General features: G+C 44.2%; 2 protein-coding genes across 2 annotated transcripts; both read left to right on the top strand.

Moving 5' to 3' along the window:
• The first annotated feature begins 1,132 nt into the window (after positions 1-1,132).
• On the top strand, positions 1,133-10,559 carry mcm7 (minichromosome maintenance complex component 7). Its single transcript, XM_037077717.1, has 15 exons — positions 1,133-1,346; positions 3,577-3,656; positions 4,437-4,601; positions 4,777-4,901; positions 5,142-5,322; positions 5,405-5,542; positions 5,634-5,783; positions 5,926-6,040; positions 6,158-6,289; positions 6,648-6,731; positions 7,006-7,217; positions 7,313-7,578; positions 7,691-7,859; positions 9,061-9,170; positions 9,948-10,559. Exons 1-15 carry the CDS (start codon positions 1,316-1,318, stop codon positions 10,171-10,173), a joined length of 2,184 nt encoding a protein of 727 aa, XP_036933612.1. The 5' UTR covers positions 1,133-1,315; the 3' UTR covers positions 10,174-10,559.
• Positions 10,560-10,715: 156 nt separating this feature from the next.
• On the top strand, positions 10,716-15,319 carry LOC119007806 (leucine-rich repeat extensin-like protein 3). The gene is made up of 5 exons (XM_037077718.1): positions 10,716-12,379; positions 12,750-12,813; positions 12,905-12,949; positions 13,034-13,185; positions 14,179-15,319. The coding sequence occupies exons 2-5, from the start codon at positions 12,759-12,761 to the stop codon at positions 14,947-14,949; spliced, it is 1,023 nt and encodes a 340-aa protein (XP_036933613.1). The 5' UTR covers positions 10,716-12,379; positions 12,750-12,758; the 3' UTR covers positions 14,950-15,319.
• Positions 15,320-15,485: the final 166 nt, after the last annotated feature.

Genomic DNA, 15,485 nt, shown 5'->3' with positions numbered 1-15,485 from the left:
CTGAAAGTCTGTCTTTGATGAAGTCACATGAAACTGTATTTACAACTGAGATGTCAGGCTCTATTGGAAGATATACATAATGCACAATATGAGATACATGACTGTGGTCGGAAAGTTATGTTACCATTACACTTTATGCTCCCAGCATCTTTTTCAGTAAATGCTAGTGGTTAGTTAAGATGAACTGAATTAAATGCTGAAAAATGGTTATAAAATAAAATAATATTAAACTCAACACCGAAGGTAATGGAAGACATTAAAAGCAATGCACTCATCAGTTTATTTTTTATTACAAGTGTCTTAATGTAATCACACATTCATGACAGAAAAACAAAATATGAAACACATTAAAGTGTGTTGACAGGACAAATTTACATGTGGTAAAAAGTTGCATAAAGGCTTTTGTGGCTCCAGAGGAAGCTGAATGTATTCTGATAAATTCCCTCCTGTGATTTCACTTGGTGGCTAAGTTGCATTGTGGGTAATGCAGTCAGCAGGTTTTGAAGAGCACTCCTCTGGTCTTGCACGCAGTTTAAAATCAAATTATCAGAATTGATATAGCGAAGCCAGATAAATCACCTTTTCTATTACACACATTCTTCTTCCTCTTGTAAACATGCTGCATACATTACCCACAATGCAACTTGGCAACTGAGTGACATCACTAGAGGCAGTATGTCAGATACCATGCCGCCTCCTCTGGAGCCACAAAAGGCTTTATACAACTTTTTACCCACACATGAACAAGTTGTACTCTACCTGTAAACACACTTTAAGGTGTAAAAAAGGTGGAATGACCCTTTAAGGGCACCTCCTTTGTGAAGTTATCTGTGAGGAAACCACCATGACATCATCAAGCGTCATGACAGTAAGAGAACAGAGTTTAAATCGGTTTATTTCAGCCATGACTTGGTGTTTATATCGTTCCTACAGCAGGCTGTGGGCTGTAGACTGAGTTCACTCTGGGGTCACTGTGTTTAGTGAAATCCAATGATCGCCTTTCGCGCCATTCCCCACTCACGGGGCGGAAGTTTGGAGAGTCACGTGACACACATCCACCCGCAACTTTCGCGCCACCGCGAAAGCCCGCCCCTCCTCGCGGAAAGGAGCGACACAATTGGCTGCTGCAAACGTCAGATTCGCGCCACTTCTTGCACCGCGACCGGAGAGAACAGCGAGCTGTAAGTGAATGAATGCTGGTCTGCGGCGGCTGAGAAGTAACTAAACCGTGACTTTAGACTGCTTCTACGGTTCGTCGGTACTTTTGGGGATTTTGGTGTGAAGTTATCTCAACCGAGGGTCAACTTGTGAAGCCATGGCTCGAAAGGATTACGCGGCAGAGAAAGGTAACGTTAAAGGGTCGAGTCTCACAATATCAGCATGGCAGCAACAGGTTGTCCTAAATGACTGAACGTGTATCTTTGTGTTCCATAAAATGTCCTCTGCATCTCTCGGTTAATGGATATATATCAGTGAGTGCACTGGATATAAAGTTAGCTTACATAACTTTTAGCAATCTTAAGTCACTGTGTTTGTGCAGCCTCATATGTTCACGTTACCTCCTCGTTTTTCCCCTTTGCATTAACTTTACTTCCATTTGGGCACAACCCTTGTAATGAAGCCTGTTAGTGTTGTCTATTAAATGTACTCTGCCGTAGACTAGTTTACACGTCGAGGTTGTTCAAACTTTTCTGAACGTTAGCGAACTTGTCGGCATTGTCTGCGAGCCTGTGACTATGCAGTGACCCGGATGGATCCGCTTAAACAAAGGAGCAGGCGCCACCGTGCAAGCACATGTCCAACAATAACTTGCACTTAGTGAGCTAATGTAGCCAAACGGAACGTACAAGTGATAAGATATTACTATGAGTTAATTGGATAATGTGCCATTACTTAATTCTATAATGTGTAATATTATTTCAACGCTCAAAGCATCACAACAATCCCATTTGTCCCTCTTATCGGTTGGCATTGTTAGGGCGGATTTGGGCAGACATGACAGATAACCATCCCAACGGACGTGTTCTTACTCTTTGTAGTTTCTTTTTTTTTGTATTTTTTTTTGTACGTTAAGTGATTAACTTGAGTTTCAACAATGACAATACAGGTAAACGCCTTCAAATAACGTCACTGAGTTAAATAGATGTGTTCAGCACTTGTCCACAATGTTTAATTCTTATTTCAGTCGTGTTTATCTCTGTAATCATTTACTGCACATTACTGTTAGCTAGCTGCCCGAACCTAGTTTACCTTAGGTTAGCTAGCTAATTAGTTTACTAGATGAATGACAGACGTTTACATGCATTTGTGTACGGTGTGAAGAATAATGCCAGCATTTAAGGGGACTGGTTTCCTTGTGTCTTGCTCAAGGGCACTTCAGAAGCTTGGTTTCTATTGTGGTGGTGGGAGGCAGGGGGGTTTAACACACGCCTCATATTGATTATGTGCAAATAAACCAGACAATGCACGATTGGAAACGACGGACGCGAGGGTTGCTCTAGCTTTCAATTTAAATCACTTAACATGGCTACGTAACGGATCGTTTTGATATTCATTGAGCCCTTTTTTGCTCAAAACCGAAACTTTAAAGCGACCCGAGCCATCTTCCAGCCCGCTGCATCACACCGTTCAGCTACAAGTTTGACTCGGAGCGCATCAACCGTCGGAACCCACCCGCGCCAATCACTGTCATCGATCTCTTACCGCTACGTGATTATGTTAAGAGCTGGAGCTAATGTGGATGGAGCTGTCTTCATTGCTGTGAAGGCAACTCGGCTAAGCTAACCAAAAAAGCTAACGTTAGAAGATGGCTGGCCGTGGTTCGAAAACAACAGCCGGGACTATTTCTAAGAGCGGACGGGCCGCGGAGGGATATGCGAGTGACGAGGCACAAAAGCCATGTGCTGCTTTGTTTACAATAACATCCTCGAACAGAGAAATAATAAAGCTCAGCTGCAGTTTTTCTGCCACGGCGTCAAAGTAAGTGGAGTGTTTTAACCGCCGCGTTAGGACTAGTTTTGTTTATTGTAACGTGGAATTAAATATTCTTAGTAGTTCTGGTTCTTTCGAGAAGTGAGCGATATTTTCTCTCCTCTCACACACACACAAAAAAAAATGGACACTGAACTGAGCGCGACTGTTGTTGTATTTACATTCTCATCCCGGAGCGATCTGCTGCGTAATGTCAGTGATTTGCTTCCAGGACTGTGATTATGGCCACACTCGAGCGGAATTTGCTTCGTGTAGTACATCAGTGGCAGTTTGTGCTTTACTGTAGGCAATAGTGACTCATCGAGATTACAGGATGCCATGTTACTCAACAAAGGGGGTCGTCGCAGGACAACAAATTAGCTCCCAGTCTGCAGGCCCACTGCTGGTGCTGGTGACCAACATGTTCAGCTCTTAAACTTGCAAACTTGGATCTAACATTTTAAACAAAAGGAAATTTGATGGCAGTAAACAATGATGTTTGTGTGTACAACAAAATCTCCACCTAGTGTCTGCTGGATGTGGCCTGTGTTTTCCTGCTGTTAAATAGTGCTGAAAGGTGTTTGTGTGTGTGTGTGTTTTTTGCAGACAAATGCAAAAGATTCCTGCAGGAGTTTTACTCAGAGGATGACAACGGGAAGAAGGTTTTCAAATATGGAGCTCAACTTGTAAGTATAGTTAACAATTAATAAATGGGCTTGGCTTTCTGAGTTGGCAGCTGCGGCCTTGAGAGGTGTTGTTGACTGAAAGATGATATTGACACAATCCCACACAATACTGAATAAATGAGGTGGAGGAAAACATGCTGGTGAGAGGTAGACTGACGTTTGTCTTTAATTTCAGCCATTTTTTTTTTTCTTTGAACTGGAATTAATTAGTTGTTGCTAAACACAATGCCTTCAGACCAATTAACTGATCTCTTGCATGATTTTGATCAAATGTATAGAGTTTTTATTGGTTGGAGATTAACATGATTCAGCTGCTTCACATGGAGAAGAGTAGGGCATTTGAGTATGGTGTAAAGTCTACTTGAGCACAGATTTAGACATTTTGATGCCATGTTCTCTGACAGACTCTGAAGATGCACATGACAACACTACTTGTTATTTACTACGGTCTTAAGTTTCCCTGTCATTTCTTATTATAGCTGTCCAATGAAAAGGCATTAAATATCTCAAAGATTGAAAAAGAACATTGAAATTGCTAAGATGCTTTTCACTTTTTATTAAATCTGGTGCATCTACACTAAGTACTACCTCTCTGTTCTTATTATAATCACACGAATAAAAGATGAAATCACTGTTTATGTCCAGTTTTACCACACTATGAACATATCTCTGGATACATTGTCATATATGTCTAAAGTTTAAAAGTGTGGAGGTGTCATTGTTGTGCAGACAAGGTCGTGTGATGAAATGAGTCGTCTAATTACTCGTCTGTGTGTGCAGGTGGCGCTGGCCCACAGGGAGCAGGTGGCGGTCTTTGTGGAACTGGACGATGTGGCTGAAGAAGACCCCGAGCTGGTCGAGAGCATCTGTGAGAATGCAAAACGCTACACCGGCCTGTTTGCTGATGCTGTCCACGAGCTGCTGCCAGAGTACAAAGAAAAAGATGTACGTATATTTGCACATGGCTTTTTAATAGAATATCTGCTGACGGAGATGGAGACTATAATACCCTTTTAATGCAGGATCACACTACAGCTTCTGGTTCAGCTCCACCACTAATGCATCCATTACATGTCTGTTTATTAAAATGGAAATGCACAAATATTTCTGTCCTATTCAGGTTGTGGCAAAGGATTCGTTGGATGTGTACATTGAGCACAGGCTGATGATGGAACAGAGGGGCCGCGACCCTGCAGACACCCGAGACCCTCGTAACCAGTATCCTCCTGAACTCATGAGGAGATTGTAAGTTGAAGCAGATTCAGACTTCAGTTTTTATTGGCATGTTTTCATTACATGATAACACCATATGGGACACTAGGGCTTGTGACAAATTACTATTTTCAATTGACCAATTAATCATCGCAGTTCAGTGGTGTATTTACTTGTTTCTAGCCATCTTATAATATTTTTATATACATATATATGTTTTGTGTGATAATGTTTGAGTGCCTTTCTGACTACATTTGTATTTTCCATCCACAGTGAGCTTTATTTCAAACCACCCACCACCAATAAACCCAAAGTGGTCCGTGATGTGCGAGCTGACAGCATCGGTAATCTTGTGACGGTTCGAGGAATAGTGACGCGCGCCACTGAGGTCAAACCGATGATGGCTGTCGCTACGTACACATGTGACCAATGTGGCGCCGAGACCTATCAACCAGTAAGATCAGTTGTGGTCCTATCATTCATATCAACAATAAAACCTTTAGAGGAGTCCCTCATTAAATCTGTTCTTCCCACAGATCCAGTCTCCTTCCTTCATGCCGCTTATCATGTGTCCCAGCCAAGAATGTGTCACCAACAAGTCAGGAGGCCGACTCTACCTGCAGACCAGAGGCTCCAAATTTGTCAAGTTCCAGGAGCTGCGTATTCAGGAACACGTAAGCAACTTCAGCCAATAAACTGCTCACTCGCTGCTGCTGAAAATAATCTGTCACAATTTTCTGATGATTTTCTTTTGTTGTCCCACAGAGCGACCAGGTGCCCGTCGGTAATATTCCAAGGAGCATGTCTGTGTACGCCCGAGGTGAAAACACACGTCTCGCCCAGCCAGGAGACCACGTGGCCATCACCGGCGTCTTCCTCCCTCTTCTGCGCACTGGCTTCAGACAGGCTGTTCAGGTGTGGCGCTTTGGGCCTGAATTTAGGCTATTGTCAAGAAATTCTCATCTGTGACAGGAATTTTGTTTAGTCTTGGATCTTCAGTTTTTTGCTGTACTAAATCCTAAAACATGACTGTTATATCCCGATTGGGTAATTTCAGGGTCTTCTGTCAGAAACCTACATGGAGGCCCACTGCATCACACTCATGAACAAGACGGAGGACGATGAGCTCGGCAACGAGGAGCTGACTGAGGAGGAGCTGCGCGGCATCACGGGTTGGTGTCTAGACTTCAATAACTGCAGCTAAATTATTCAGTATGAATGCTCAAACCTGACCACGCTGGATTTCCAACTCTTTTAGCAGCTGAAGTGATTTTTTATTACTGTTATAGATGAAGGATTTTATGAGAAACTAGCTGGCTCAATCGCACCAGAGATCTACGGACATGAAGATGTAAAGAAGGCGCTGCTCCTGCTGCTGGTTGGAGGAGTCGAGCAGGCGCCCAAAGGCATGAAAATCAGAGGTGAGCGTTGCTAAATGTGATTCTGTCCATTAGAGATTGTGTTCACATCTGAGGACAATAAAATTAAGCATCAAATATTAACCCCCTAATGCTGATGATTTCATTCCTTGAAATGTACTTTATTTTCAATAGTTGACCTCTTTTTAATTCTTTCTCCACACTAACATAATGACAAAATCTTCCCCCAGCAGTTATCTTACATTTTTAACGTCTTAAAGATATTGTATGGTTTGGATGATCATATTACTAATTTCTCCTAACAGTATGTGTGGTGCATTTCTCAAAAGTAAAGCGGTTTTCTTTATGAAATCCTGTAAAAACTGTAAAACTCTTCCCTTTTTGGCTCTTCTCCCTCAAGGCAACATAAACATCTGCCTGATGGGAGACCCAGGAGTTGCCAAGTCCCAGCTGCTGTCCTACATTGACCGTCTGGCTCCTCGAAGTGAGTACAGTCCTGTTATTGTTGCAGTAAAAGTCCAGTGTCTGGTTTAATATTTTATACAGTAAGGTATTCTCTTTCCATTAGAGCTGCCATTGATAATATTAACTTTTAATGGGCTTTTCTAACCAGAGTGTAGAGGTTGTGTTTTGGACACTGGAATAATTGGAAAACAGCAAAATAAGCAACTGTAGTTTGTCCTTTGATTTACAGCCTTGTGCCAGTATTTACTGTGACTGTAAAAAGTGACCTTTCTCCTGGTTTTGCTCATCTTCAGGCCAGTACACAACAGGTCGTGGTTCCTCTGGTGTCGGTCTGACTGCAGCGGTGATGCGTGACCCAGTGTCCGGAGAAATGACCCTGGAGGGTGGAGCCTTGGTGCTCGCTGATCAGGGCATCTGCTGTATTGACGAGTTTGACAAGATGGCAGACGCTGACCGCACAGCCATCCACGAGGTGATGGAACAGCAGACCATCTCCATCGCTAAGGTAAACAGACCCACACCTGTAATTCACCCCCACAGACGGCTTAGTTAGATTAATAAGTTGCCACATCTCCACTAACTTTTCCCGCTCCTCTGCAGGCCGGCATCATGACCTCCCTCAACGCCCGTTGCTCTATTCTAGCAGCAGCCAACCCTGCCTATGGCCGCTACAATCCCCGGAAGAGCATTGAGCAGAACATCCAGCTGCCCGCTGCTCTGCTCTCCCGTTTCGACCTCCTCTGGCTGATCCAGGACAAGCCGGACGCTGACGCTGACCTGCGTCTGGCCCAGCACATCACCTACGTCCACCAGCACTGCCGCCAGCCACCCACGCACTTCACCCCCATCGATATGAGACTGATGAGGTGATCTTATAACGCACTGAAAAAGATGATTGTCCTTCATATTTCACATCGGACACCAACGCAATCTACATGTTCAGTAATATGGTCTTAACGATCTTAAATGTCCCCTCAGGCGTTACATTGCTTTGTGTAAGAAGCGGCAGCCCATGGTACCAGAGGCACTGGCTGATTACATCACTGCTGCTTACGTAGAGATGAGGAAGGAGGCCCGAGTCAGCAAAGACACCACCTTCACCTCTGCCCGTACCCTCCTCTCCATCCTCCGCCTGTCCACTGCCCTGGTGAGAGCACCTCGAGTCTTTGCTGGTCCCCTGAAATGTGCCTAAATATTGTGTTGACAAGTGAGGATCTTCCTTTTTTATGTCTTCATCAATAGTCCACTGTGTGATAAAGTGCTTACAGTGCAGGTAGTGATGATAACATGGCCTACTGCAGTGTGAGCACTTCTTTCCCACGCTGGACAAAAAATCTCCGGTCTACAACACAGATTGACAAATGTGTGAGTAATGTTTTGTTTTTTTTTTGTTTTTTTTTGTTCTTGGCTGGGTTTCTGTCCTCTCTGTTGGCCTGTGGCTGTCAAAAGTGCTGTTTGTGCAGGTAGCAGTCATCTACCTACTGCAAAACCAGCACTTCAGGCAGACTGGATGGCAACGTGCTGCACGCAGACGTCCACAAGGGGGCAAAGTGCAACAATCTGTGTGTGAAGGAAACTGCTCGAGTTGCTGTCCTGAGGAGTAAATATTATCTGCTCCACACCTGCACATCAACTGAATTCTGCATTAATTCAGGCCCAGTCCACACGTGCACGGATGTTTTTAAAACTGGAGAATTCGGGCACAACTGGTCCATAATTATACACCTGAAAACGCCTGTTTGCAAGATTAACAATGTGGCTCTTTTCTGTTTTAATGTCAGTTTGTGTCTTTCCAAATACAAACCATACAACATATTCTGAATATCTTCATCCCTGAGGAAGTTTTCCAAAAGCTGTTATCAGCAACTGTAACACTGTTCACATGTATAAAAGGCCAAAGCTAACATGCAACACGTGCACGTGTGGACATGGCCTCAGATGCTACAGAAGTGTTTTGCCTGTATAACCATGTGAGCGAGCTGCAGTCTGATCCTGGCCAGCTTTGCAGGGTGGGCAGCCAGCCTGTGTGCGTAAGGAGCAGCTGTGCAAACCCATGCAAAGCTGACCATGGCCAGAATCCTCATCAGTACGTTCTGCATAAGGATCTTCAAAAATATTCAGGTTTTCTTTTATGATTTCAACCTGTAGAGAGACTAGCTGGTGTTGAGAGGCGGAGACTTGGGCAATTGCCGGCCATCCCAGAGGGCATTGCACTTGTCTCGGTCTGACAGTGCCGGCACAGCGCAGCCTTCGTAATCCAGATGCAACTTAATTTCCTCTTTGATACATATTTAGTCTAATTCATCTCAAATCACAATCTCCATCCTCATTTTGTTGCCTTTCTTTAGGCTCGCCTCCGCATGATGGAGACTGTGGAGAAGGAAGACGTCAACGAGGCGATGAGGCTGATGGAGATGTCCAAGGACTCACTACAAGCCGACAAGTCCAGCGCCACAAGGTTGGTCTTAACACTGGAACCTCGGATTTAATGATATTCGTTTTGCTCCTGCTGCACGTAACTTAAGTGACCGGATGTCGTCCGACCCAGAATCCACTTTATGAGTTTCTCATATACCTGTAAGAGAAGCTGCATATCCTGGAGGAGGCTGTAAAACGTCTCTGGGTTTTTATGGAGCTCTGTTCACACGGCAGAGTGTTCGCTGAGGCGGGCGTCAATACCAGTGACGTGTTCACACCACTGAGCACATTAATCTCTACCAGCCAGTGCTTTGAAAGTCCAGGAGGCTTTTGTTAAAAATAGGAGAGAGAAAACTCTTGTTTGTGCCTCCAAAACGGCATCCGATTAACAAAGTAAGTTCTTTTAACACATTAATTTTGTAATTTTAGACATTAGTTTTAGTTATTATTCATTTCAAGAGAACATCCACCAATGATACACCTTCAAGTGTGTGAATAAAAGTAGTATAAAGCCTTTTGAGGCTCAGATGGCTGTTAAAGTGATAAATGGTCCTCAGTGATGTCACTCAGTGGCTCAAGTTGTGTTGTAGGTAATTGAGGCAGCACATTTTAAAAATCAACCATGATCTGGGGAGTAAAAAAAGCTGTCTCTGGTTCTGCATGCAGACCTGTAAACACACTTTAATGTCTACAATTGCACCAACTTTCTTCAGTTTCTAATATGAATTGACTCAACCTTCAACTGTGAAGCAAAGCAACAATACTCTGTGTTCTTCCAAGATCTAAAAAGCCTAAACTCTAAATTCTTTGCGTTCAGGACTCAGCGCCCGGCCGACGTCATCTTCTCTCTGGTGCGCGAGCTCTCCACGGAGGGCGTAGCCGGCCGAGGTGGAGCCGGCGGCGTGGTCCGCATGGCTGAAGCGGAGCAGCGCTGCGTCTCGCGTGGCTTCACCCCCGCCCAGTTCCAGGAGGCCTTGGAGGAGTACGAGGAGCTGAACGTGTGGCAGATCAACCAGGCTCGCAGCCGCATCACCTTCGTCTGAGCGACCCTGAACACATCATCACGCACGCTGCGTCTCCTCTATCGTGGGCTTTCTACAGACTTCTATCGGGCCTCTACATTTGTTCTCCTCCTCCAGCATCTTGTAACACAAGTCGAGCAGATTTGGGGACATTTTTTAAGCATGACTGTGCTTTAACTCCTGCTGCTGGAGACCCCATAGCTTTTTATATGTTAAGAGGTAAATTCACTTGTAAATATGTATGTCAGATCTTGAGGTTGTGTAGTTTATCTGCAGTTTAGAGCTTAAAGCTTCCAAAGTATTTCTGTACATTTTATATCCACTGTAATGCAATTTGAGCAAGATAAATTAACGTGGAGCCTTTTATTGTGACGGATAGTTATAATAAATTGTTGGTTCAATGCAAATGCTGTACGTGGTTGATTCTGACTCCTGCGCTCACATGAAACAACATGATGAAGGCTGACGTGTGCCTCGACCCCCTCCACCCCGAACACCTGGTTTCTTACAGGAGCAGCTTTGACATAATTGCTGCTTTCAGAAACACGCGTCGCTTGTAAAAACCTGCTAACGTACGGGGCTGCAACTAACGATTACCTTCATCATCGTTTGGTCTATAAAATGTGCAACATTTCCTAAAAGCCCGGGGCTGTGTCCTCTCATATTTTTGGGTTTGTTTATGGCTGTGATGGTTATTTTTCTTTATTAATCCAAAGTGGTGTTTACCGGCCATTTTCTTTAAGGGACCCTTTTCCATCATTAAGTTAACGACCTCCAACTGAGTCGCATTTTACGGATGTTTCAGTGGAGATGTGGATGAATTTTGAGCAGATTACTGTGATCAGACGAGTTTCACTGTGGATGTCATTTAGTTTTTAGACAATTCACTGATCTTGTATTTTGCATTTTAAGCTCTTACAAGCCATTCAAACTATCAAGTCTCAGTCTCTTAAAATGCCTGAATGTGGGAGTGTTCGTCTTTTGTGCTTGATGAAAGGGTAGATTAATTTGAGGAACTGTAGTTTAATGAACTCGATTGGCACTTAACTGCGTAAACATTTCAACTCACTCAGAGTTGTATCCAGTTGTAGATACCGGCTACCTAAATTAACAAAGATGTTGAAAATCATCCTGACTTGTAATGTTGGAGTAAGTGAGAGAAAAGTCTGGATCAGCATCCAAAGTAAAGCGGGTCTATTCTGGGCTGAGAGTCGTCCTCCACCCAAGTTTTGTGGAAATCCGCTGTGTAGTTTTTGTGTAAACCTTCTAACAATCCAACAAACCAACAGACAGGGTGAAAACAAAACCTCCGTTATGAAGGAACACAATCAACAGAGCTTCCAGAAATGTTTTACTGTAAATCTCCCCACAGATGTGATGTGGCAGCTCCTCCTGGACTCAGGTTGAGTTAATTAGAGGCGCTCGGTGGACAAACTTACATGCAGACATAACTGTTGTGTCTGCACGGAGCAGCATGTGATGTCAGAACATTCATAACAGTCATAACAGAGAAAATATATCGTGTTAGACCTTTGAACAAAGACACGACAAAGACAATATTATCTTTTGATCTTCATGCTTTACTAGAATTGTGTTTATTGCACGATTATTTATACCACATGCAGTCACATCAGTACTAGCTGGAGCTCAGCAGTATGGCCTCTTGAGATATTTCTTTATTATGTTGATTTTTGATAATCATCAGTAACTCCTTCAGACGTATCAGTGAACCACCACACCAGACTAAAGCCTCTGTGTTGCTCTGACTGTGAGAAAAGCAGGTGTTCTCTGGGTAAAAACAACCTCTCAGAGCTGACAGTGTTTTACAAATCTCCCCCAACTCGTCATAAAAGAACATTTAAGGCCATGTGGGTCGTCATCTCTCAGTTTTTTTGGCTGAGATATTGTGTTAGTAGGCAGCATTTTCCCCCACAGTTGCAGTCGACCCAGCAGGTGATGCTTCTCCTTCCAGACTTAATGGGAACTTTCCATTTGAAGTCTGAGCTCTTTATGGCTCCGCTGCTAAAAGTGCCGGGCCTTTTCGTTCTTAATTGGCGCCAAAGGCCCCATATTAAACGGTATTAAAGGAGGGGCGGAGACGAGAGTTCGGTCTCAGTGTCGGAGGAGTCTCATTGGACGGGAGGAAATGTGTCGGGGGTCTGACATGGGGATCTGTATTTAACCCACTGAGACGTGTTCATGCAGTGAAGACAGCTTCCTGAGCCAGGTGAGTAAAACATGATGACATTCAAAATAACTTAAAACTGCTTTTGTTAAGTTTACTGGTAAACCTTTGTGGCCTGTAGCTGCTTTGTGACATATTTAGAAGTAAGACAACATGTTAACTTGGTTCATCAAGGTGAATTTCTTCCTTGTGATGCTGTGAAACATTTAAGATTATTTTCTATAATGAATTTGAACTGTGGTAAAAGTTACCTTCTCACTTTAAAATGTGTTTTTCTTCGCCAGTAGTGGTGTTTAAATGTTGTAAAATCTGTTTTATGATGATTATATTTCTTGCTTTAATAATCATACATCAGCGATTCTATGAGTAAAAAACTCTTACTGCCATAAACCTTTTCCTTTCTTGGTTGCAGGGGTTCAAGATGGTTTCCTCACTGTGGATGGCGGGGGCTCTCTGCTGTCTGATGTTGCTCCCAGGTCAGTTCTGATTCTTTCCTGTATGATTGTTTCAACATAAACGTGTCAGAAACATAATAATCAACATGATTTGTCTCCTCCTCTCTTCCAGGGCTGCTGGAGGCCAAATCTTTGTTGAACATCATCCAGCAGGAAGGTAGCTGCACGTCTGAAAGAATGAGTGACTGGTGAGAAGAAGTTTATCTGTTGACCGACTGAGCTTTGTCTCCTCTCCTGACAGAGATGGTACCCGTCAACATCGACCCGGCAAAAGCAAACGACTTCCTGACTCACTCCAGACCGAAGCGTAACGCGGACCCCAGGTGGTACAGAGGAAACCCAGACTTCCAGGCGTACTACCGCTACTACAGCAGCATCGGACACACTGAGGGGGTGAGACGCTGTTTCATTAACCTGTCTGCTGTGAAGATATGATATCTGTGAACATAACAGCATTACATACTCTGACTTCACATGCCTCACTGCAAGGTGTGGGTTTTATAATAATCACGAAAGTAACTAAAACTGTATTTTACATCGTGTTAATTAAGTGTTTCTAACAGACACTGAAAAGACCAGTTTTACATGTTTTAAGTCAAATTTTGAGGACGGTAGAGCTGGAAGATACTACTTTTTTTATTTTTATTAAATACTTCTCATAGTTCTGGTCACCTGCCTCCAGTGTGCACAGAGAGGAAATGAAGTCTAGAGAGGTCAAATTCCAGAAACACTTTATCAACTTTATTGTAGGACAAACATCTTGTGGCCTTCATCAGGGACATTTTTTTTTAAAAAGGTAAAACATATACAAAAGACAGCTGATCGTATAGATCCACACACAGTCTTGGCATCGCAATAAAGAGGTTTTCTATACTTCAGGTGTTGCTGGAGTTTTTACCTCTTTACATGGTTACATGTCACAGAGGTTTAAAGGAGCTCTGTGGAGCTCCAGTGTTGTGGTGTTAGTTCATGTTAGTGCACTTCTTACTGCTCTCTGTTCGAGGAGCGGAGAGAGGAACCGGAAGAACGAGCGTAAAGTCACATCATTTGGGCTGTCGTTGAAAATCCAACCTGAGTCTGTTAGAAAGAAATCCACCATCCAGCAGCTTTCAGAAATAGTCCACAGGCTTGTAAAGACAAACGAGAGACGGGAAGGTCTCATTTTTCAGGTCACATTACAGTCTGCTCACATATGGCCAATAAAAGAAGTGTAAACTGCAACTAATGGTTACAAACGGCACCTTTAAACCCTGAATCAGGCCTTCAGATCACAAGACATAGATTAAAATGAATCTGTAAAGTATCAAATGCATATTCCAGTTGATTTATACTCATTAAATGCTTCCTCTCTTTAATTCCCCTGTGTTTTGTCTTCCTCCCTCTCAGCTCTACGAGATCGACAAGCTGCGGATGCTCTACCAGCAGATGAGGTACCTGGAGCACACCTACGGCCCCAACGCTTCCTACTTCCAGAGCAAACTGGGAGTGCCAGTGCTCATGTGTGACCCAGCCACGGACAAGAAGTGCAAAGTCGCTCCTCCTCCACCTCCAATGAAAGGGGTTCCTAGGCCCACAGAGCCTCCTGCTCCTCCTCCTCCATCCATCTCCCAGGCTGACGTCCTCTTCCTGTGCAACAAGAAGGATCCTCTCTGCAAGCCCCACATCGTCTACATGCCCACAGGCGCCGTGCCCGTCCTCTGTGACCCCCGCTACCACCCCCACTGCACCCCCCAGAAAGCCACTCCAGAACCACCACCTCCTCCTCCTCCCCCTCCACCCAAAAAGTCCGCCCCACCTCCACCAATCCTCGTCAAGAAGCCTCCCCCGGCTCCCATCCGCATCTTCAAGGGCATGGAGTACGACTGTGACCCGTACTGGGACCCTGACTGCCTCATCGACCACCCACCCCGGCCTGTGAAGGGGAAGATCCTGCTCCCTCCGCCGCCGCCAGCCCCTCCTGTGGAGGAGGAAAAGAAAGAGGAGCCGTTGGAGGAGAAAGCTCCCCCTGCTCCTGTCGAGAAGAAAGTACCACACTACCCTTACCCTTACTACTACGCAATGCCCTACGACCCCAGGGACGACCTGTACGACCCGTCCCGCTTCCACTACCCACAGCCTGCTGCGTCAGCTGACGAGCCTGCAGAGGACAGTCAGTAAAACAACATGAAGGTGTTTCCAACTTTAAATGAAACAGACTTTGATTGAAAACATCAATTTCATATCTTGAGGGGGATTTTAAAGGACACCTATTACGCTTTTTTCTTTAGTGTTTGATCTAGGTTCTTGTTCATGTAAAATATCTTGAAAGTTAAAGAGGTGGAAGTCAAAACCAGCAGGAGCTCCTCTGTCCCACAGAGAACACTGCGCCTGAAACAGAAGTTCTAGTCTGGTAGTGAGAATTGTTGCAGATTTTGTCTGAGCTGTTGTTTAAACTGTATTTACCATCAATGTTGGAACAGTAGAAAAGCAGCTGTAAGTCAACACAAGCATGTAATGAAAATGATTTTTGAGAAATGAGATAATAAAGTGTCACAAAACAGTTTGGCATCGATGACTGGATGGTTCTTCAGCTTTGGAAAAGTTGCAAGGAGACACAAAGGAAATAAAATGTTGACCCCCCCCCCTCAGCGCCACATGGCAGGTAGCAGCAGACTAATAAAGCCGACCTGCAGGCCGGGGGTCATTATGTCGAG

Source organism: Acanthopagrus latus, chromosome 18 (assembly GCF_904848185.1).
Source record: "Acanthopagrus latus isolate v.2019 chromosome 18, fAcaLat1.1, whole genome shotgun sequence".
In the NCBI taxonomy this organism is placed as follows: Eukaryota; Metazoa; Chordata; class Actinopteri; order Spariformes; family Sparidae; genus Acanthopagrus; species Acanthopagrus latus.
This window is presented reverse-complemented; position numbering and strand designations above follow the sequence as displayed.